Genomic DNA, 23341 nt, shown 5'->3' with positions numbered 1-23341 from the left:
CTATATTGATGATGGTGATGAATCAGAAAGTACTGTGGGAGTACCTGCTCCTCAAGACAGAACTGGCCCTGGGACAGGCATGCAACTTATAGGTGGAGATCCAGTGACAGCCAGCTGGTGGGGAAGTGGGTGCAGTGTGGAACAAGCCTTGATGAGCACTTGGTAATTATTTGGTGTTTAGAGGTCTATTGACCAGGTAACCCCAAGGAGTTTGTTGCTGCTCTTTCTTTGGTTACTTGTAGTACCTTTGTGTGGATAACTGAATCCATCAGTTCAATTTTTACAATGGGTACCATTTGAATATTTAAGAGAGGATTTTCAAGAAAATAATTATTTGTTTTTATGTGTCCTTAAACCTCTCCAGTTTTTCCCCTGGTTGCCTACTCAGGTTAAGCAAGGACAAATGGCAGTCTGTGTGGTCCCTAACAACACCGTTGACACGTGTCATGGATGATATAGAGAGCTTAACAAGGTTTCTGTCCTTCTTTGAACATGTTTCTGTCATTGTCTTTATTTCTCAACATACTGTCTGTCTCATGCTTGTGGATCAAATTATACAATGTCAATACCTAGGGATTAAAAACATAATAGAAATTTTAATTCAGTTGATAAATGTCTGTTGGTTTCCTGCTGTGTACAAGGCCCTAGGCTTTCTGTGCTGTGGTCTCTCCACTTCTGTCTTCTCTACTCTGCTACCTTTCATTCATTTATTTGTCCAATAAATATTTATCATTTAGATACTTAATCTCTGTGGGCGCTTTACTAGGTCTCGGGATGTTAATGGTGAGCAGCCTCAGCCCAGAAACCTTCCGTGAAATCCTTGTAGACGAATAGAGACAATTGCAGTGTTAATGTGGTTAAATGGTGTGATGGGGGCACCTGACAGTCTTAGGGGATAGGGGAAAGCCCATGGAGAGGGTAACGTCTTTAATTTTCCTAAAAGTCTGTCAAAAATATTCATTAACTTCCAGATTTCAAATCATGACTTCAAAGGCCTCGACTGTTCTGATGCAACCCATCTTTTCCCCAACGTTGAATCTTGCCTGGCAATTATCCCCGCCTTTCCATCTCTTGCCTGTTTAGTCATTCTCCTGTGCTGCATTGCTCATCCCAGCATTAAAATATTTTTGGTAAGATTTGAGGGGGTTACTTATTGCTCTGTGAATACTATATGGCAAAGAACTGAAGAATCCTCCATTTCCAAATATCATATTCTCTTTAGTGTGATTAGCATTTTCATGAGTTGTTAAGGTAATGTGTCTGGTGATTAAAATTTGGAATATTTCCAAGAGACTCTTGGGTACAACTTTCAAAATCTATATGTTTTACATTTAAAATTTATACTAGGATGCTGTCCGTTTCTCCTAGCTTAGGGTTTTGTGGTAAAGGTGAGCACTCTGATCCTTGGGTCCCCTTTATGTTGAATTCTATGGAATGAATGAAAAAGTCGTGTTAGTGCTTTGAGTTTGCATACATTGGCTTGATAGAAAGGAAAAATTTGGGTGATTTCAAAGTGATACTGTATCGCTACATGGATTACATCTTTTTTTTTTTTTGACAGACCTGACTGTACCATGCAAGACTCTTTATTCTCTTGATTCTCCAAGTCACAATCATATCTCTAGGTTCATTTCAGCCTTTGGGAGGGACATGTCGGATTCAGGGGCACAGCCAGATCTCCTAGCCGGTTTCCCAGGCACACTGGTCATTGGGTTTGCACTTTTATCTGTCCTGCTGCAGATGCTAGGGAAGGGCTGTCCATCTGTTTTCTGCCCTTGGAGATCAGGTCCGAATGTGTTTCCTGTTTGTACTCTTCTGAGGCTTTTGTTTGTTTGCTTTCCTAAGGAAAAAATTCTACTTGCTAGGGGCAAATTGGCTTACTGTTTGTATACATGCAAATTCTCCGTGCATATTATATGCATAATCTTATATGAAATAACCGTTTTCTAATTAACACCCCGGTGATATTTAGGTGATTGAGGTTAGTTAAGAGACAACAAGGAAGTACTTCTAATTTTATCTTTCCATGCTGTGGGAAAAAGGAGAATTTGACAAGGCAGTTTAAGAGAAAGGGAAAGTAAAGCAAATTTTCTGTGAGGAAAGTTCCAAATTATTGATGTTTCAGAATCTTCAATATTATAATGCAGTTTAAAAACATAAGGTACTATGAAGTGTGTGTTTGTATGCTGAATAATGTATCTTTAAATGACAAGTGTTCCACACAAAGATCTATTTGTAGAAAAGGAACCAGTCATCATGTGAGATTTTAAAAAATTAACGTACATCTTCTATGCCTTGGGCATTCTAAGTCCCAGTTATGGTATATGGAATCTTGATAGTGTACTATGTATATGTGTAAATATTGAACCAAATCTGACTCTAGGTCTAGAAGGAATAATATTAGGAAAAATACATTTTAAACAGAAACATTTTTGTCTTGCTTTCTGGTTTTCTATACTGTATGTACACAGTATAGAAAAATAAGAAAATACAGAAAAGCCTAAAAAACAAACTAATTATGTTTAAACCTCTAATCCCTACCCCCATCTCAGATTTAACCGCATGTTGGCTTATTTCCTCCCAGACTGTTGTCTGTGTATGTATATATATATTTGTTCAACAAATAGTGAGTACCTACTTTTTGAATTGCCAGACACTGCTGGGTTCTGGGGATACAATAGTGAACAAAACATATAGAATTGCCTACCCTAGTGGACTTTACATTCTGTATATATCCACCCATTTACCCAAATACACGTTGGGATCAAGCTGTCATACTGTACCCTTGCTTATATTCCTTAACCTTCTATAAGGAACACTTTTCCCTTGTTAAATGTTCTCCGGTGTTGTGATTCTTAATGGTTATATACCTTTTTATCTTGTGAATGGACCATAGTTTATTTATGTATCCCTCAATTCAAGCTATTTAAGTGCTTTTTGTTATTATAAAAATAAGTAACCATGAATATCTTTTTCTTTTTTTTTTAATTGGCCGCGCAGCTCGCGGGATCTTAGTTCCCTGACCAGGGATCGAACCCATGCCCCCTGCAGTGGAAGCCCGGAGCCCTAACCACTGGACTGCCAGGGAATTCCCAATGAATATCTTTAAATGTACATCTTCACTTTCATAATTTATCATCCTTAGGGTAGATTATTAGATATGAGTTTAGCAGGTTGAAAAGTAGGAACATTTTAAAGACTCCACAAACACTGTTAAATTACCATCTTGAAATATTGTATAGTTTGTACTTTTATTAGCAACATATCTGTGCTCCTTTTTAAAATGTCATACTTCCCAGTATTTAACATTATCAGGATAAAGAAAACTTTACCAGTTTGATTGGTGAAAAGTATTCTCAGAGTTTTCAATCATAATTCTTTGATTATTTCTAAGAACACACGTTTTTTAATATCTTTATTTCTGTGGCTCATGTTTTAAAGTAGTTTGCCTGTTTTTCTATCTTAAGTATTGTTTTTCTTATTTATCAGCACCCTTTATATATTGAGCCATTTAGTCTATTATCATGTATGTAGCAAAATTTTCCCCAGGTGGAGAATATACGGTTTCCCCAACTTTTCCACCAACCAAATCACGAGACGGGAAATGAGGAGGAGGCCCTCCTCTTGGTGTGGATTTTAAACCAGAATCTCTCTCCATAACCACAGCAGCAACAGCTAAGTTGCTGTGATTGTAGTACCTGCAAGCGGTGATGTCCAAGAAATATAATAGTTCTACAGACAGGGCTGCGTTTAGTGCCTGAGCTGCCCGTCATGCAGGTACAAGTAGGCATGTGAGCACAGGGGTCGAACTCAGTACTGGGCAAATGGTACTCTACCTTGCCCCTCCCCCAATGTAGTAGTCGTGGTGCACGTGAATTTAATTGGTTTCCAAAAAATGCGTGCCATCTATATGTACCTCAGTGTACATATAGATACACTTTCGGGTTATAAAAAGTCGAGCCTCATGGTTGTGGATGAGTGAACAATGAATGAGATCTTGACAAACAGCTGCTGTTCTGAACGGGGGGATAGATTTATGCTTAAACCAGAGTAAACTGTGCCACCAGGTAGTAATTTTGAGCAATGAAGTACGTTTGCTACAGTAACCGTTAAAGAAACAGATAAATCACAGTTATTTCAACATGACACTCTAGCCATTCAGTAAATGGGTATTTTAGATTTCATTTGCTTTTGAACTAAGTTCAATAATATATAGAGTGAGGCGTTCAAAGATTAATGCTTAGAAAGGAGGAAAATCACTGTACAAGAACAGAAACATATCATTTATGTATATTACGTTGGGGCTTGGTCTGCCTGTTTCCATTATAAATCTGATTTTTCAAGCATTCATAATACAGCAGTAAAAAGTTTGCCCTGGGCTGAAATTTGGCAGTTGTCTCAACTTTCTGAGATTCCAATTTTTATTTTATTCTTACTTTTCTTAATCAAATACTATGACATCTATGCATGTGTGTTTTTTTTTAATTTAATTTATTTTTTATGCAGCAGGTTCTTATTAGGAATCTGTTTTATACATAGTAGTGTACATATGTCAATCCCAATGTGTTTTTAAATGTTTTACATCATTGCTATTAATTAAAAAGTCCATTTCTTTTAGAAGTAAAAGTTTGTGGCTGATGATTTCAGAATACACTGCATTGTCATTGATTGTCTTTGATTCTGAGGCTTTTTAAGATGTTTAAAAAACTTTTGGGACTTCCCTGGCAGTTCAGTGGCTAAGACTCCACGCTCCCAATGCAGGGGACCCGGGTTTGATCCCTGGTCAGGGAACTAGATCCCACATGCCGCAACTAAGAGTTCGCATGCCGCAACTAAAAAAAAGATCTCGCATACCACAACTGAAGATCCCGCATGCTGCGACTAAAGGATCCGGCATGTCACAGCTGAAGATCCTGCACGCGGCAACAAAGATCCTGCATGCCGCAACTAAGACCCAGCACAGCCAAATAAATTTAAAAAAATAATAAATAAATAAAATTTTAAAAGATGGTGAAAAAACTTTTAAAGATGGTTTGAAAATATGATTCAAAGACTGAGAAAGAACACTGGTTAAATGTTATGATAGCGTTTGATTTTTATAGCTGCAAAAACAACAATAAATCATGACAAAATGTGAGTCAGTATCTTAGAGGATTCGTTTAAATTTGGCATCTCCAGTTTGGTGAAGCTACATAATTTTGTAAAACCCATATTCAGACACCCAGTCTGCTTACTAATCAGAGCAGATGTTATTTATGTGATGATATGGAAGCTTTGGGGTTTTTATATTCTCAGTTATGTTCATCTTACTTGACCATGAGCTCCTGAAGTTCAATGCCTATTCTTTATACTTCCAGTACCCAGCATGTCAACTAGGTACAGAGGTGACACTTAGGAAATATGGGTTGAATAAATGAATACATGAGTTTTGTTCAGTTATAGACTGTCACCAACTTCTGAAGATTATTCATTCTAAAACACGTGAGTCACTGGGTTAGGACTTGTTCATTTTCCTGTAAAAGTATAATGTAAAAAGTAAATTTTCCCACAAAGGCTTATTTACTTTCCAACGATTACACTCCAGCACAATCACTGTAGTCGACAGAGGTCTGGATCAGTTTCTGAAAAACACTCCCTCCCAGTCAGTAGGCAGTCCCGTGGTAATGCTCAAACCCTCCAGTTATATGCATTCCACATGTTGTAAATAATTCATTCTATTATCAGACACCTGGCTTTACCTGCCTTTTTTTTTTTTTTTTTTTCTTAAATAATGTTGAGCCTATCTCTTTCCTTTTACTTTAAAATCATCAATCTTGGGAATTCCCTCGCTTTCACTGCTGAGGGCCCGGGTTCAATCCCTGGTCAGGGAACTAAGATCCCACAAGCTTCATGGTGTGGCCAAAACATAAAAATAAATAAATTAATTAAATAAAATGAAGAATCATTAGTCTTGGTCATCCCCTTCTAGAGCAGTGAAGACCAGGCTGGAGTTTAGGTGTGACTCATGGTATACTGATCCCTTCAGCCTCCAGGCCACTGAATCCAACATTAGAGTCAGCTCTGAGCAGCCTTGTCTGGGGCAGCAGTTCTCAAAGTGTAGCTCCCCAGCCAGCAGCGTGTGCGTCACCTGGAACTTGGTGAAATGCAAATTAGAGGGCTCATCCCAGATGGACTGAATCCGTAATTCTGGGGAGGGGCCCAGCAATAGTGTCGAACAGGCCCTCCAGGGGATTGCAGGGTACTAAGTGTGGAACCTCTGTTCTAGGGCTCACTGGAGCATGGTCCCAAGGAGGGACCTTGGTAGGCAATTCCTCCGGCAGCACACTCAGTGGTGGCGCCCGGTTCATCAGCCAGTTGCCCAGCACTCTGCTGCCATACATCATGGTCAAGGGGACTTGGAGCTGTTGAAGGAGTTTGGGGCAAGGTTCAGGCATGTAGTCCAAGGTGCGGTGGTCAGACACGGTGGTGCAGGGACTCTCTGGCCCCGTGTGGCTGAGCTAGTTTCAGGATGGACATTAGAACTTGGTCATTTTGTAATACCTAATAAGAAAAATTTTAACTAGATTTGAAATCTGTTACATTTTCATAAGAGAGTTCACTGTGACATTAGGCAAAGTGCTGTTAGATCCTTGCAATGTAACTTGCCATAAGTATTTCAGTGGTTATAGAAATGGACAAAACAATTTTGATGACTTAGTTGTATGAATAAAATTCCTCGTTAGTAATGACCAACAAGAGTGGTAAGAGCTCATCACTAAAAGTTTTAGCCTAACTTAGCTTACAGTCATTTCAATCATAGAACTTAATTTTTTTTAAAGTTATTTTTCAGTAAGCTCGAAGTTCTATTAAAAAACTAAAAAGATTTTATTTGGAAGTTTTGTACCAATTCAGTATTTACTATTTTCATGGGACTTTCCTGGCGGTCCAGTGGTTAGGACTCTGTACTTCCACTGCAGGGGGCACAGGTTCCACCCCTGACTGGGGAACTAAGATCCCGCATGCCGCGGGAAAAATTTAACGTTTTTGCTACTACTCTGGTATAATCAGTATATATTATTTAAACATGTAATAAATGTTTTCCCACTCAACCCCTCCTCAGTGCCTCAGTGTGCAGGGGCCTGTCACTGTTGTGCTGTACGGGAAGAGGCACAAGGCGGCTGTCTGCCCTCTCTCCCTGGAAGCCCTTACCATGTTTGCATTCTCCTTCCCTTCTCTGAGTAAACAGCTCCAGGTCCTCCAATTGATCTCGTTTATATGATTGCATTTCTAGACACCCTTTTAGCGAAGGTTCTCTTGGTTTTCATTATCATCTGGAAAATATGGCATCCAAAGCTGAGCACAATTGTCCCGGTATCAGCTGCCTGGTGCTAGAACAGAAGGAATACTGGGCCTGTGATTTAGACATTAAGTGCAAATGATTCCCATGAGTGACTTTAGAAATCACTAGAATGTAAGCTCCATGAAGGCAGCAACTGTCTTTTTTCAGTGTTTCATCCTTCTTGACTAGAACAGTGCTTAGCATACGGTGTGTGATCAATAACTATTTTTTAAATTAAGGAGTGGTTAGATGAAAGAGCAAATGAAGAGACACGGAGAGAAATTAAAAATAAATGGACCCCGTTTAGTTGCTTTCTGTGACGTTTGTCGCAGGTTTATCAATCCCAGTCAGCAACTAGATGTACCCAGAGTATCTCTTGGTGAGTGTGGATCACTGCACTTTGTTCTCACAACAGTGAGATTGGATGGGCCATCCAGAGTGGCTGGATGTCGTGGGTATACACCACTGGGAAACGCAGGGGCCATTTGTATGTTGGTCTCCATAAGCCAAGTCCTGCTAGTAAAATGAAAAATTGAATTATACAACTTTTTTTTTTTTTTGGCTGCACCGCACGGCTCGCGGGATCTTAGTTCCCCAACCAGGGATCGAATCGACCCCAGGCCCCGGCAGTGAAAGCACCAAGTCCTAACCACTGGACCGCCAGGGAATCCTCTCACAACTTTTTTAAAAGGATGATTAAAATATCTTCATGACACTGTGCCTTTAATATTTACATTTATATGACATGACATACTTGTGTTAATTTTGTTCATAGTAAAGGTGCATTCTTCTACCGTGATGCATTTTATTGAAGTGATCTATCATCAGGCAACGGTTTAGGTCTTATTCCTACCTCTCTTCAAGATGCTTGGTGCATGCTATGTACTCAACACTGTTAAAGTTGTAGCCTGAAAGATCTAGTATATCATTTCCTAAGACAGTTTAGAAATTAAAGAATCGTACTGCCTTGTTGTTTGAAATGAGGCATGAGAGTACCAAGCTTGACACCCTTAGATTAAAATTATCCCTGATTTTAACCAATTCATCTAACATTCACTGACTCTCCCCTGTGTTTTAGCACAGTCATGCTTCAAGATGGCAGAACTCACCCTGCTTTCTCCCCAGACTGAGTTCTGCCCCTGTCCTGGGTACTTCCAGTAGATAGGAGGATGTGCATTTCATGAATGTCCCCTTGGGAGGCCCCTTGGTTTTCACTAGGGGATCTCAGGCCTACCTCCAGCTTTGCTGAAGTTAAAGCACTTGTGGGACAGTTCTGCAGGGGCATGGCTTGTGATGTTGGTCAGTGTGATATAGTGTCCTCTCTGCCAGAAGCCAGAGGAGAAATTCTCATTCTCATGATGGATAATGTCAATCTAACCGATCATGTCTCCTTTGCATTAAACATTAGAAGCTTAGCCCCAAATGTGTGGTCTGTCTTTAGTGTAGAATCCATAACCTGAATTTTGTGAACTAACCTAATTCATGGACCAGTTTTACTACACAATCTTGATTTTTCTCCCCCTTTGTATCATTTACATTAGTTTTTTAACGTTATCAGGCAACATTGCACTTAAGTGTTATCAGGCATTTTAAGTCATTTTTTGGAATGTGGAGAGGTCTAATAAATATGTAACAAATGCTTGGAGAACATGGACTAATGCAGCAAGGAGACTCAATTACCACAGAGCAGTAATGGCTAGGTGGAAATTGCCACTTTTGGTTTCTTATCAATGCTTATAGAAATTCACTGATCTGTTCATTATAGTTGGGTTTTAAGACTGCAGTTAGTGGAATAGCATTCAACCGTGGGGAAAAAAAAAAGCTTTTTCCTTGGAACATTTCTTCTTTGATGTGGTGGGATGAAAGTAGTTTTCCATTCACTTTCACTCATTAGAAAAAATTTGGTATGCTGGGCGGTGAGCTTATTTACAGGAGCCTGAAAATGACTAACGTTTCCTGTTTCACCTATGAACGATTTAGGTGAAATAAGATATGAAAAGCTGTGGGACCGAATTTAGAACACACAGACCACTACAGATTTTACCCTGAAAGTGATTCGATACCTCAACATGGTCTTTTTAAGTTCTTATAGGTCTAAGTTGTAGATCTTTTTGAGAATATTTGTTGAATTGCTTTTACCTACCGATGTAACTCTGCAACCCGAAAGAAATCTTAAAGCATGAAAGTACATGTCCCAATCAGTAGGACTGGAATGAAAAATTAATGGAAGAGTCAGAATTACTGGCAAAATAATCCAGTTTAAACAAATCAAACCAATAGATAGCCATCAAGCGCTTCTCTTGTTCAGAAAGTAACAGCCATGAGGAGAGGGCCCCCTGTCTTGTTCACTGCTGCCTCTTTAGCACTTCACATGGGGCTTGGTCCATAATAAGTGCTGAATAGTTTTTGTTGGACTGTGAGACTGTGTGTGTGTGTGTGTGTGTGTGTGTGTGTGTGTGTGTGTGTGTCTGTCTGTGTGCCTGTCTGTCTGTGGGTACAATGAATCCCCGTTAAGAAGGCATTTATAGTCTAGTTGAGGGAATAAGACACAAATAAGTGAGCAGAAGAGTAGCTACACGTAGGGACCCTCAGGAATGGCACTTAAGGCACAGTTGGGCAGCGAAGGTTTAATGGGAGGTGGGTTTGTAGCTGGATCTGAAGGACGACTAGGGTTTGGGTGGAAAGGAAGCAGAAGTGAAACTACTAGGACAGCACGCACTCAGGGGACATTGGACCCAGCACCTGGTCTCTAAGTCATTGGACCCAGCACCCGGTTTATGATCCGGCCTGTCGGTCAAATGGCCTCTCCTTCAGAAATGTGGACTTTATCCTGTTGGTATTGTGTTTCCACATTTTGGGAAAATTTTGGAACAGAGAAATGACACAGAGTACAAAGCAGTGTGCTTCTCAAAGTGACATGAGCGAACGGATCACCTGGGGATCTTGGTAAAATGCAGATTTTGATTCAGGAGGTCTGGGATGGGGCCCAAGACTGCCTTTCTAACAAGCTTCCAGGTAATTCTAATGCTCATGATACATGAAGCACTTTAAATAGCAAGGACATAGCATTAGGATTTCAAGAAGACTTAACGGACAGTAGTGCTTGAATGGGCATGACCCTGTTCCATCCTGGGGTTTTAGATTCCAAAAGGAACTTAAAGATAATCAAATGGTCCATTTCTCTTTCATTGCCATTGGAAAGACCAAATAAAATAAAATGGAGGTCTAAAGCGGGAGCCGGGCTGGAACTCAGTTCTCCTGGCTTGACGTCATCACCCCCCACTCTGCTGTGCAGCGCGGTCCAGGTCTGTGAGGGGGAGGGCTGCAGAGATGCTGGTGTCTGTGGCAATGGAATGGGTTGGCTGGATGCAAGAAGCCACGTGAAGGGAGAAGCAGCTGCTCCTAGTAGCTGATGTGATGGGGAGTGAGAAAACGCCTGAGAAAACGCCTAAGAAAACATTGAGGTTGAAATCCTGGGCAAATGAACACATGCCACACTGATGGGCTGGAATGGAGGAGTCAGACAAGAGGGGAGGAGACTCGGCCAACGGGAGGTACCACCACTTCAGTCTTCTTGTCAAGTGAGAGACGCCACATGCGTCTTAAAATCGACCACCGGCAGCAACTTTGCCCAGCAATTCAGAGCTTGGTTCCCTCCATTCATTGAACACATTAATAAGAGCATGTGGCATTTCACTTGTAGCTGAAAGTTGTAAGCACTCAGTCCTTTCACTTTTTCCGAGTCCTCCTTCCTGTACCCAGGGTGGAGGAGGAGAACTTGATGCTTAGCAGAGCGGGTGGTCGCCTGACGTTCTCCCGCTCCGCTTCTGGGGTGGGAGAGGGGTTTATCCTTCCTGCTCTTCCAGCTGTAAAGTTCATTTGGCTTCCAGCACTGCCAGCATTAAGGGAGGGAGAGGTGTGGATTTCCACAGGAACGTGGAAGCAAAGTTGGGGTGAGGATGAGGGCAGGATACTTGCTTTCCTGGTCCTACTCTGCCCTGAGTGGGTTTTTGACGCGGGTGTATTGCACAGTGGGTTGTAGCACTTCAGAGTGAAAATGTAGCCTATTAGGGTCAGAACCTTAGTTTTCTATTTGACCCATGCCCTACTGGTGTGACCTTATAGTGTGTGTGTGTGTGTGTGTGTGTGTGTGTGTGTTGCCCGTGTTTGGGCACGTGTGCACATGCCCAAGCTGGTGAAAGCACACACGTGCTGTCATGTTTTGGTTTTGGTTTTGGTTCTGGTTTTGGCAAACCAGAACTGATTTCATCTTGGAACATTTGTTCTTTTTTTTGCTTCTATGTTACAAACATTTAGGGAACTATTTCCAGAAATTGTCCAAGTTGACAAGAAATGGATTTGAGGTTTTCTCCCCTAGTAATTTTGTCATCTGATTCCTTTCTAAAAAAACTATATGATACTATGGTTTAGTCTCTTTCATTCAAATTATGAATATGAGATTATTTCTAAAATCATCATGGACCTTTATTGTTAAACATAAAATTCATGCATAGCTTTATGACACTAGTTACTAAAAATTTTAACACTTGAAGAATTTTAAACAGGGCATGGCCTAATTTGAGAAATTAAGTTTTGATATTTCTTAAGTTTTAATTTTAATTGTTGAGATAAAACTAAAATTATTATCAGATTTAATTTTTTAGAATGGTTATTATGTTTAAAAAATGCAAAATTAATATGTGCTTGAAAATATGTTTAAAATTCCAAAATACAGTGGCCTTTGCAGGAACTACCATTGGTGTTTAGGAATCCTTTCAGATGTTTTCTCATACATTTATAAACATATACATGTAGATAATTTAAAAACATATATAGGATCTGGAAATTGCAGTTTACATTTTTTAATTTTTATAACTAACTTTATAATTTTTTATTTATTTTTTTAAAAATTGAAGTATAGTTGATTTACAATGTTTCAGGTGTACAACAAAGTGATTCAATATGTTATATATATATATGTATGTATATATATTCTTTTTCAGATTCCTTTCCATTATAGGTTATTACAAGATACTGAATATAGTTCCCCGTGCTATACTGTAGGACCTTGTTGTTTATCCTTTGTTTTTTTTAAACGTTTATTTATTTTTGGCTGCTTTGGGTCTTTGTTGCTGCCTGCGGGCTTTCACTAATTGCAGTGAGCAGAGCCTACTCTTCGTTGTGGTTCTTGGGCTTCTCATTGCGGTGGCTTCTCTTGTTGCGGAGCCCCGGTTCTAGACACGCAGGCTTCAGTAGTTGTGGCGCACGGTCTCAGTAGTTGTGGTACACGGGCTTAGTAGCTCCGCAACAAGTGGGATCTTCCTGGACCAGGGATCGAACCAGTGTCCCCTGCATTGGCAGGCGGATTCTTAACCACTGCGCCACCAGGGAAGTCCCTATCCGTTTTATATATAGTATTGTGTAGCTGTATCCCAAACTCCAAATTTACCGCCTCCATCTTTCCCGTTTGGTAACCATAAGTTTGTTTTCTATGTCCGTGAGTCTCTTTCTGTTTTCTAAATAAGTTCATTTGTATCTTTTTTTAGATTCCACGTATAAGTGATATCATATGATATACTTATGATATGATATCATAAGTAATCTTTTTTTTTTTTTAAAAGGTCAAGTTTTTTGTTTTTTTTTAAATTTATTATTTATGGCTGTGTTGGGTCTTCGTTTCTGTGCGAGGGCTTTCTCCAGTTACGGCAAGCGGGGGCCACTCTTCATCGTGGTGCGCGGGCCTCTCACTATCGCGGCCTCTCTTGTTGCGGAGCACAGGCTCCAGACGCGCAGGCTCAGAAATTGTGGCTCACGGACCTAGTTGCTCCGCGGCATGTAGGATCTTCCCAGACCAGGGCTCGAACCCGTGTCCCCTGCATCGGCAGGCAGATTCTCAACCACTGCGCCACCAGGGAAGCCCTAATCATTTGTTTTTAAATTTAAATTTGTTTAATTTAAAAAACTTTTTTCTTCATTTCTTACTATGTATAATACTATTATTACAACTTAAAAAAAAAACTGAAGTATAGCTGACATACCCTCCGCCACATCTCTCCCTCCCTCAATGCTGCCAGTGCTCAAAGCCAAATGAACTTCACAGTTGGAAAAGCAGGAGGGGTAAACATCGTGTTAGTTTCAGGAGAACAACATAATATTTGATATTTATATGTGATATTTGTATGTATTGCAAAATTATCACCACTGTAAGTCTGGTTTGGAGATTGTATTTTTAAGCTGATTTTCCATTGTTAGAAAAAGAAATAATAAAGGTAATGCAAGATTACATGCTTGTAAAAAGCGGCAAAGAGAAAAGAAGTGTAGATCCTCTCAGACCTTTTCCTATGCACATACTTACATGCACCCATGTTGGGCAATATTTATATTTTGCTTTGGCTTTCTCTGTTAATACTTCATTAAGTTAGGGAGGTTTCCTTAAGCGTTTGTAATTTACAGACTCACTAAGAATTTGTAATGTTAATGATATTTGTCATTCTTAACTAAGGCATCCACATGTTGCTTAATGATAAGCAGTTTAATTCATAGGTCAAGTTCCATACATCCACTTTCTTTTTAAATTTTTTAAACTTTAAGTTATGATACCCTAACCTACAATTACAGGTTCAGGCTCAGCTTCCAGTGTTGTGTGGCTCTCTGGATGCCCATATTGAACATGGACCAACGTTTGGAGTTATTTCTCATAAAATACTGCTTAGAATACTCTGTCAAGAGCAAAGTCAATGAGCATATCATACTCAAAAAGTATTAGGATGATAGATTTATACCTGGGAAATGGTAGTGAGTCCTTCTCTAATGAACTCTGTGGTTGTGTTCAAGTTGGAGTGTGTTTCTTCATGTTCTTTTGCAACATTTAGATGGAATATCTAAATTTGTTGAAAGTGATTTTTTTTTTTTTTTTTTTGCAATGACCAAAGAAAGTTTTCCAGTGCTAGGAAAGAGTCGAATTCTTGATAAGTGAGCCATTTGCTCAAGACTGAGCCACAGTTAGGATGTAAGAAACCCTGATAGCTAAACCTTAACATTGAAAATTGTGAGGGAATTCCCTGGCGGTCCAGTGGTTAGGACTCCGTGCTTCCACTGCAGGGGGCCCGGGTTTGATCCCTGGTCAGGGAACTAAGATCCTGCAAAAAAAAAAAAAATTGTGATATTTCACGATACGGTGTGTGGGATTTTCTTCAAAGTAAAAGGGTGGAGCTGAATTATGGGTGAAGGTATAGTTGAAACAAAGTTGATCCTGATGAGTAGATAATTGTTGATGCTAGGTAATAAGCACTTGGGAGGTTGTTATATATACTCTTATCCTTCCTTTTGTATATTGAGATTTTCTATAGTAAGTTTGAAATAAGAGACAGATAATAACTGTAGCCTAAAACACTGTGATACTTCAACTTTTAAAAAAATTCAATAGTGCTTTACAATTTTCAAAAGTTTCATCACACACATGATGTCATACAATACCATTAATAACTCTTTTTCCCTCCTACCCATCTATTGCCCCTCCTCCCTTCCCTCTCTCCACTGGTAACCACTAGTTTGTTCTGTGTATCTGTGTCTGCTTCTTTTTTGTTTTATGTGATAAGTTCAGGATGAAATATATTGCCATGATACGCTGCTTGAGTAAACTCTATAAAAATCACAAAAGAATGTTTCAGGACATTGTCAAGAATAAATAGTCTCATCTCATTCCTGGTTTCAAAAACTTACCTGAACTCCCATCTCCTTGGCAGTCAGTATGGTGGACTGTAGTTTCCAAACAGCCTTAATGATACCTCCCATCCCAGTGCCCTTCTTACCATGTGACTTTGACCCTCCTCCAAATGAGAGATGGGGCTCGGACTCTTGCCTCCGGAAGGGCTTGTGAGTCCAGCAGAAGTGACACTGTATAAGGCTATGTTATAATAGGTAGTACATATACATATATCTATTCTATTTCAAATTCTTTTCCCATTTAGGTTTTTACAAAATATTGAGGAGAGTTCCCTGTGCTATACATAGGCCCTTTGGGTTATATGTTTTATTTTAATTTTTATTTTATATTGGAGTATAGTTGATTAACAATGTTGTTAATTTCAGGTATTCAGGTATAACCAACAACTAATGTTGTTAGTTTCAGGTATACAAAGTGATTCAGGTATACCTGAATGTTATATTCAGGTATACAAAGTGATTCCGTTATAGATAGTGTATTTGTATATGTGTATATGGATAATGGAATCACTTTGCTGTACACCTGAAACTAACACAACATTGTTAATCAACTATACTCCAATATAAAGTAAAAATTAAAAAAAATAAATTGTAACATTGTTTTAAAAAAAGGTAACACACTTCTGCCTGGTTCTCTTGGTATTCTCTCTCTGGAAGCACCCATGTATAGGTGTTCAGCTGATACCTCCTGCTTCAGTCCCAGCTTTTAGCCAGCATCAGCCTTCAGACATGTGAGTAAGTGAGCTTTCTGATGATTATGGCTCCAACCATCAAGTCGCCTCCCGCCCCCTTTGAATCTTCCCAGCTGAGGAAGACATCATAGAGCAGAGATAAGCCTTTTCTTCCATGCCCTTCCTGAATTCTTACCTGCAGAATCTGTGAGCAAAATAAAATTCTTGTTGGTTTATGTAACTAAGTTTGGGTGATTTGTTACACAGCAGTAGCAACTGGAACAGTCAGAATATGTTAATGAGAGAGAGAAGAATCTTATTTCTCAGGGATCATCACTTTTCATAACATGCCCAAAAGATACATGCATACTCAGTGATTTTGATGGTATTCACAATTTTTATTATTTCCATCAACGTGATGACTTCCAAATCAGGAATCAGTAGACTATCCATTATTCCCAGAATAAAGTAGTTAGTGGCTGGGCAATCAGGTGTATCTCTTTAATTCTTCTTACTCCACCTCCCCCTTCATCAGGACTTCCTTCTGCTGGAACTCCAGAACCATGGCTTCCTGCCCCTTCCCCTCATTACACTCATTGAATTGGGAGCAGAGAAGGGGCTGGTCTAATTTGGGGACTGGACAGGGAAGAGGGATGTCAAGGAGCCTTTCTCTGCCCATTCTTTTTTCTTTTTTTTCCCAATAGTTCTTTTAATTTTTTAAAATTGAAGTATAGTTGATTTACAATGTGTTCATTTTGGGTGTACAGCAAAGTGATTCAGTTATTTATATATATATATATATTCTTTTTCAGAATCTTTTCCATTATGGTTTATCACAGGATATTGAATATAGTTCCCTGTACTATACAGTAGGACTTTCTTTTTTTTTTTTAATTTATTTATTTTATTTTTGGCTGTGTTGGGTCTTCGTTTCTGTGCGAGGGCTTCCTCTAGTTGTGGCAAGCGGGGGCCACTCTTCATCGCGGTGCGCGGGCCTCTCACTGTCGCGGCCTCTCTTGTTGTGGAGCACAGGCTCCAGACGCGCAGGCTCAGTAGCTGTGGCTCATGGGCCTAGTAACTCCGCGGCATGTGGGATCTTCCCAGACCAGGGCTCGAACCCGCGTCCCCTGCATTGGCAGGCAGATTCTCAACCACTGCGCCACCAGGGAAGCCCCCAGGACTTTCTTTATCCATTTTATATATAGTAGTGTGTATCTGTCAATCCCAAACTCCTAATTTATTCCTCCTCCCCTACCCCCTTTCATAACCATAAGTTTGCTTTGTGTGAGTCTGTTTCTGTTTTGTAAATAGGTCCATTTGTATTGGGTTTTTTTAGATTTCACATATAAGTGATATCATAGGATGTTTGACTTTCTCTGTCTGACTTACTTCACTTAGTATAATAATCTCTAGATCGATCCATGTTGCTGCAAATTCTCTGCCCATTCTGACCTGAATCTGTCCTTCTGAATCATGTAAGCAACACCCTTTATTGCTGCACACATGACTGGTGCTCCTTCTGCCTGACTCTGTCACACTTTTTCATTTCACACTGCGCTGTGGAAAAAAATCTAATTTTTTTTAGAGATAAACAGAATAAAAAGTTGTCCAGCACTTTTTCCTTAAGTGTGTATGACACATTTTCAAGATTTGTTTCATGCTCTGTACATAAGGTGTTTTATCCAAGTGTGCGTCAGAACACCTGCTAGCTTTAACTCTTATTTGTAATGTTCCATTTCTTAGGCTCAATGGTAGGTCCACATGGGTTTCATCACATTCACAAGACCATGATAGAATGATGGTCTTTTGTATGTTTGTCATTAATATCATGTGACATCCATCAGTGTCATAATGGTGGAATTTTGCCCATAGTCCATTCTGTTTTCTCACCAAACATTATATAGGTCCTTAACTTAGTGGATAATTTTACAAGCTTCTCCTCAATTGTGTAATATTTTTACTTTAGGATACGTTTACTCTAAGAAATGCCCCTTAACAATGATGGTTGTCTCTCCTTGAGAGATGAAATTAATAATGTTTGCTCAGAACAACATTATTTTGTGGCATGTTCTGGGAAAAAAAAAAAAAAACACTGGAAACAACATTGTGCAAGATCTCCTGTTAAACATATCCTGTTCCTGATAAAACAGATGTTCTGCATGGAAACAATAACTGGGTCCATTATTTTAATGGGGTGAATTTTAATACATTATATATCAAACTACACACCCAACCAATTTCCTAAGTAGCTACAGCACAGTCAAATGTCTATTATAAGTGACAAACTAACATGTGAAAATGAATTGTTTAGAATATTGGTTCCAGATCATCAAACATTTAATATGATTGTTAACAAGCATCAGCTTTGTATTCAGGAACGGGTACATTTTGCATAATATACCGTAAACATTGTGTTTATGGTGTGGAGTAACAAGTGATGCACTCAATAAATAAAATTTATTAGAAAAGTGCAGATAAAAATGTACAATAAAAGCAGGTAATTTCCTATCATGGTCTACGTTACCGAGTAATGTAGAGACTTAGACTATGAAGAAAGTTAAGAACAGAGGAGGGGAAGAGAGTCGAATCAGTTACTTTGTGTTGATGGTTATGGAGTTGGGTGTTAGAGAGACCATTTCAGAGGAACTAATAGAGTTGTGTCAAAATGCCAAGGCTTCCATACCGACTCCTGAACAGGAGGACTTAAGATGAAAAAATTGCAAGCTATACCTTTGCTTACCTCCTGCTGTTTAAGTTTGTAAATTTCTCTATGCGATAATGCTAAGAGGTTTGGTATCAGGGCATCGTGATTGGTTTCTAAGCACCAAGAACCTCTGAAATACATATCCCCTTTGTTGATTGCACTTGAGTCTGACATCATACCAATTGGACTTGGAATGTAACTCAAACATTTCCATACACTGTTTTGAGACAGACTATAAATTTGATCATTATAAACAAAGGTAGCAATAAAAACCAGGAGGATGTTAACCAAAGAGAAGTTCACTGGGGCTTCACACCACTCTGATATTTCTTCATAACCAATAAGGTCCTGGGACTGGAGGTGAGGGGGTTGCCAGTCATTAAACACTTTTCTCCTGTGGTCTGCTTGCCCACATCATCCTCTTCTCAGGTTTAATCACCTCAACACATTCATGTTATCTTCTGTATTTGTACCGGATTCCTGTTACCTTGTTTACATTTATACTTTCACTCCGAGTTACACTTAACGTTACTGTTTCATTGCTAAGTTTTAAAATATTGGTCTAGATTTGCAGTTGTGCTAATGATGAAATAGGCGACCTGAAAAAAAATGAATTAGATGCAAGTGAGAATTCGTAATTTGGATGATCTGCCCCCATTTTCTGAATGTTAGCTGAGACCAACCAAACAGTCTTCATGTAGTGCACATTACAGTCGTGAAGAAGATAGCAATCATTAAGAACCCAATAGGATTATTGGGAAACTCGTAATTAATCTGCTGGTTCAAACTTGAACAACATTAGTGATATTACTCTCTCCTCTAAAACTGCCCACCATCCTGCTTATGACGTGCTGATCAGCCGGGGGCCACCCTGGACTTGGATCACACTTTGATGCAAACCTCTGCTTTTGCACCTATTTAGATTTAAAATTTTTCTCTACTTATAAAAAATTATCAGTGCGGTGCTCTGTGCTCTATTTACTACTATAACTCTCATTTTCTTATAGCATATTCTAACACTTCTAATAGTGTAATTATCCTGTTTTGTTGTCAGAGCTTATTTCACTATATTATTTTTTATCACAGGTAACAGGTATATATCTTTTTTTGCTTTCAAAGGGGATACAGTTTTTTTTTTTTAAACCATAAAATGCGTGTTATACTCTATGACTTTATCTCTAAAATTGTTTGTGTCCTCTGACTCTTCTTTATGACTTTGTGGCACAAATGGATCATAGTAAATTCTGTGTCCTGACGACGGTCTAATCACATCCAGAGCATCATTTCACCATTAACTCTCAGTACCCTTCAGTTAGATTGTGCTTTTTTCTTCTGCAGTAAAATTGTCAACAGTGTCAAGTGATGAAGTTTGGAAAACAGTTCAATTTTAAGAGGCTATGGCTCTCATTTTAAAAATAGTTTTTCCAGAAAATCTGTTTATCTCTTCCATCTCTTCCCACCATACCCTAGCATTTTCCAAATCCCCCCATCTCTTCTTACACAACTATTTGTCTTCTGGTGTGTGCCATGTTTGGAAGTCTCATTAAACCAGCATCTGTTCTGTTTTAGGAGAAACCCGAAGCCAGCCCAACGTCACTTCAGCTGCGGTCCCAGATCGAAGTAAGCACAGTGACTTGAATCATCTATTTTTGCTTCTGTCCTTTTTTTTTTTTTAAGTGGTGTTATGTACAAATCAGATGAAGCCTGCTGTTCTGCCTGCACTGACGCTGTGAATCTTCTCTCCTAGGAGTCACTGGGCTTCTGTAGCACCGTGTCAACACCAGAAGTGGAAAGAAAGTAAGTTTTCTTCCTTCTGTCCAGGAGCAGAATTTCTAAGGTGTCTTTTAGGTCCATTCAGAGGGACGTGAAATGGGTGATCGTATTGTGTATGTACTACAGAGCTTGATGTCATTTTCCTTACGTGGTGTGTGTGTGTGTGTGTGTGTGTGTGTGTGTAGATGGGTGAGTGTGTTTTGTAATTCAGTTGGTGATGCAGAGGATTCTGCAAAGCGTTTATTGATTTTACACTCCTTATGGTAAGTGAGCTTAAATATCTGAAAGTGAGCATGGAGAAAAGGAAAGGACAGCTAAGTCAACCAAAATGGTTTTCTTCTTTTACACTGGTTTTTGATATAGGATGAAAGTCATAAAGAAGCAAAGTACAAAAATAGAGTACATTCCAGAATAAAACAGTGATTACAGGACCCTCTATGCACCTTGCTTTGGTGGGTGACCTTAAAACAAGGATAAATGCTTGTGACAGAGATGACAAAGGCTCACTACCCTTTCCTGTTAAAGGTAGTATGTTTGCCTCCTTGTCCTAACTTGGACCCTGTAATTTTTACTCTCATGGAAGATAATTCTATGTTACATCTTATATTTCCAGTATTTCTTTTAGGCCACTTAAAAAGAAAACAAAGCAAAATTTTTTTTTCCTATAACCTTTCCCTTTTCTACTTTATTCTATCATAATTATGGTAGAATGTTCTATTTATGATTTTCTGAGGTAAAGAACTTTTGAGAAAGTCCACATCTTTCAACAGACACTTCCTCTGGCACAGAGCCACTCATACCGTTTCAGGCCAAGAGAGGCGTAGAAGTGGTTTAGGCATCAAGTATTTCTGGAATGAAAAGCACACGTTAGGCGAGCGTGTGTGTGCTTTACAGCACAGCTCTGCCTAATCCATCCACGTGTGTGTGCTGCTGGCACAGACGCGGCTTCCAGGAGGGAAGGCTGCTGTGTGCCAAAGCTTTGGTTCTCACTGAGCAGCTTTGGATCAGGCCTGAGGAGTGTTAGGGGTGATGAGCAAGAGAAGACCAAGGCCATGGCCCACTCAAGGGTGGAAGGTAAATGTGCAGTACATAGGAATTTCCTTTGTCTTAGTGGCATGTATTCTCCCAGGAACTTAGTAGTGTGGAGCCTGAAATAGCCAAGAGAGCTGAGTTGACATTGATTTTGAAATTGGAGGTACGATGGTGGTGTTGAACCGAGTGTGGGCAGAAACACTGAGTGAAGGGGCTGTGGGCTTTTCTGACCTGGTTTGCTACCTAAATGGCATGATTCAGGCTGAGAACTCAGGTGATCTCTCAGACTCTCTGAATCTTTCAGTGGACAAGAAATGTTTGCCTTTCCTCCTAAGAGGAAGTGACTCACCAAGTCACCAAACTTGTACTAATCTTATTTAGGCTGGGTATTTCTCCTTCCCCTCAATTGTGGGTAGTCATTCTTTCCATGTTTATATCTTCTACTTAGTAAAATGTGGCATGACGCTTGTGGCCCAGAGAAAGACTGACAGCCTCCTGAGGTTAACAATTTTGAGACACACACACACACACACAAAGACACACACAGACACACACACACACTGCTGCTTACAATCCCCAACCTCCCATCTGTAATACTACCGCTCTGCTTCAGTTAAATTAAATAGTTTATTTAAATTTAGTTGTTTCTGAAGAATTTGAAAATTTCAGTCCATTTCATCCTCCACTTCCCTTTAAATGGTTTTCGAAAACAATGACACTCTTTTTTCTTTCAATTAAAAAAAAAAACTTTTGAAAAGTTTTTTAACTTACAGAAAGGTTACAAGAATTGTGTGATGAACTCCCATATAACTTTTACTTAGACTCACCAATCTGCATGCTTGGTCTCTCTCTTCTACACATATACACACACTTATGTAATATCATTAATTTTTACTGTTACTTCACTAAGTTGCACACCTCATGACCCTCACTCCTAAATACTTTAGCACGTATCTCTTAAGACAAGGACAATCTTGTAGAGAACCACAATATAATTACCAAATTAAAAAATTTAATAGTGATTTTCCTAATATACAGTTAATATTCAAGTTTCTCTAGTTGTCGCAATAATAATTCTTACAGCATTTTTTTTTCAATCCAGCACTTAAAAAAAAATTGCTCATGGCATTTACATGTCATGTCTCTTGCACATTTAATCTGAAAGGCTTTCTTGGCTTTTCTTTGTGATATTTTTTGAGTGTAGGCTAGTTGTCTTGTGAAATGTTTCTTGATCTGCGGTTTTTTTTGTTTCTCGTTTTTTTTTTAAGATTCAGGTAATGCATTACTGGTGCTGTGGCTTCCCCAGTGCATTACATCATGATGTCAGTTTGTCCCATCGTTGGTGATATTAATTCTGATCTTTTGGTTAGAGTGATGTCTGTCAGGTTTCTTCTAAGAAGTTACAATTTTCCCTTGTAATTAATAAATATTCTGTGGGGAGATAATCTGACACTATGTAAATGTCTTGTTCCTCATTAAATTTTTACCTAATGGTTTTAGATTCTTTTAATGATTCTTGCCTGAACCAGTTTTCACTGTGATGGCTGCAAAATGGTGATACTTATTCTGAAATTGATGATTATTCTGGATTTCAATCTTCCAAAGTTTTTTTTTTTTTTTTGTCTTTTTAAACATGAGGTATCACCCTGGACGCTCAAGGTCAGATTATAATCTGAGTAGGTTTGATGTAGTGTTTATATTGAATTATTTGTATTTTTCTACTTGAAAATGCAAGTACTTTGAAATGCAAAATCCCGCTATTCTTCAAATGAAAATCCTTGCTGGTAACTTTGCAAGCCCTGGAGGACAACCTGGCAAACCAATTGGTTGTGTCTGGTGAGTGTCTGCAGAGTCTCTGCCAACCAAAATATCCTTCTGAGTCAGCAGTGTTGTTTTATTGGCAGATGGTTTCTTCTACTTTTTATTCAAAAGGCAGGAGAACTCAGTAAACAAAAGTGGACAAATCCAACAGCAGCACCACCTTAGAAGCAGAGGCGTAGATGATGGCAACAGGTAACAGGGGAGCTGAGAGGTTGATGGGCCCTTCCAGATCCACTGTCCCCCCTCTCCCCACAGTTGTCTCAGTGGCCTCAGCACCCCTGCCCTCCCTTCTCCCCC

The 23341-nt window shown here is 39.3% G+C and overlaps 1 protein-coding gene across 6 annotated transcripts in view; it reads left to right on the top strand.

Annotated features, from left to right (window-relative positions):
• Positions 1–23341, top strand: part of SASH1 (SAM and SH3 domain containing 1) — a 308428-nt gene that overhangs the window by 191135 nt on the left and 93952 nt on the right. For 3 of the 6 annotated variants that reach the window (XM_059941030.1, XM_059941032.1, XM_059941028.1), the window contains exons 3-4: positions 19988–20038; positions 20166–20215. The exons of 2 other annotated variants lie outside the window; for them this stretch is intronic. In XM_059941030.1, the coding sequence (XP_059797013.1) occupies positions 19988–20038; positions 20166–20215 (101 nt within the window). The remainder of the gene's footprint in view (positions 1–19987; positions 20039–20165; positions 20216–23341) is intronic. One more of the 6 variants, XM_059941029.1, reaches the window with a different exon arrangement.

This window comes from Balaenoptera ricei, chromosome 12 (genome assembly GCF_028023285.1).
Source record: "Balaenoptera ricei isolate mBalRic1 chromosome 12, mBalRic1.hap2, whole genome shotgun sequence".
Classification (NCBI taxonomy): Eukaryota; Metazoa; Chordata; class Mammalia; order Artiodactyla; family Balaenopteridae; genus Balaenoptera; species Balaenoptera ricei.
The sequence above is the reverse complement of the archived record's forward strand: the minus strand, read 5'-3'. Positions and strand labels throughout refer to the sequence as shown.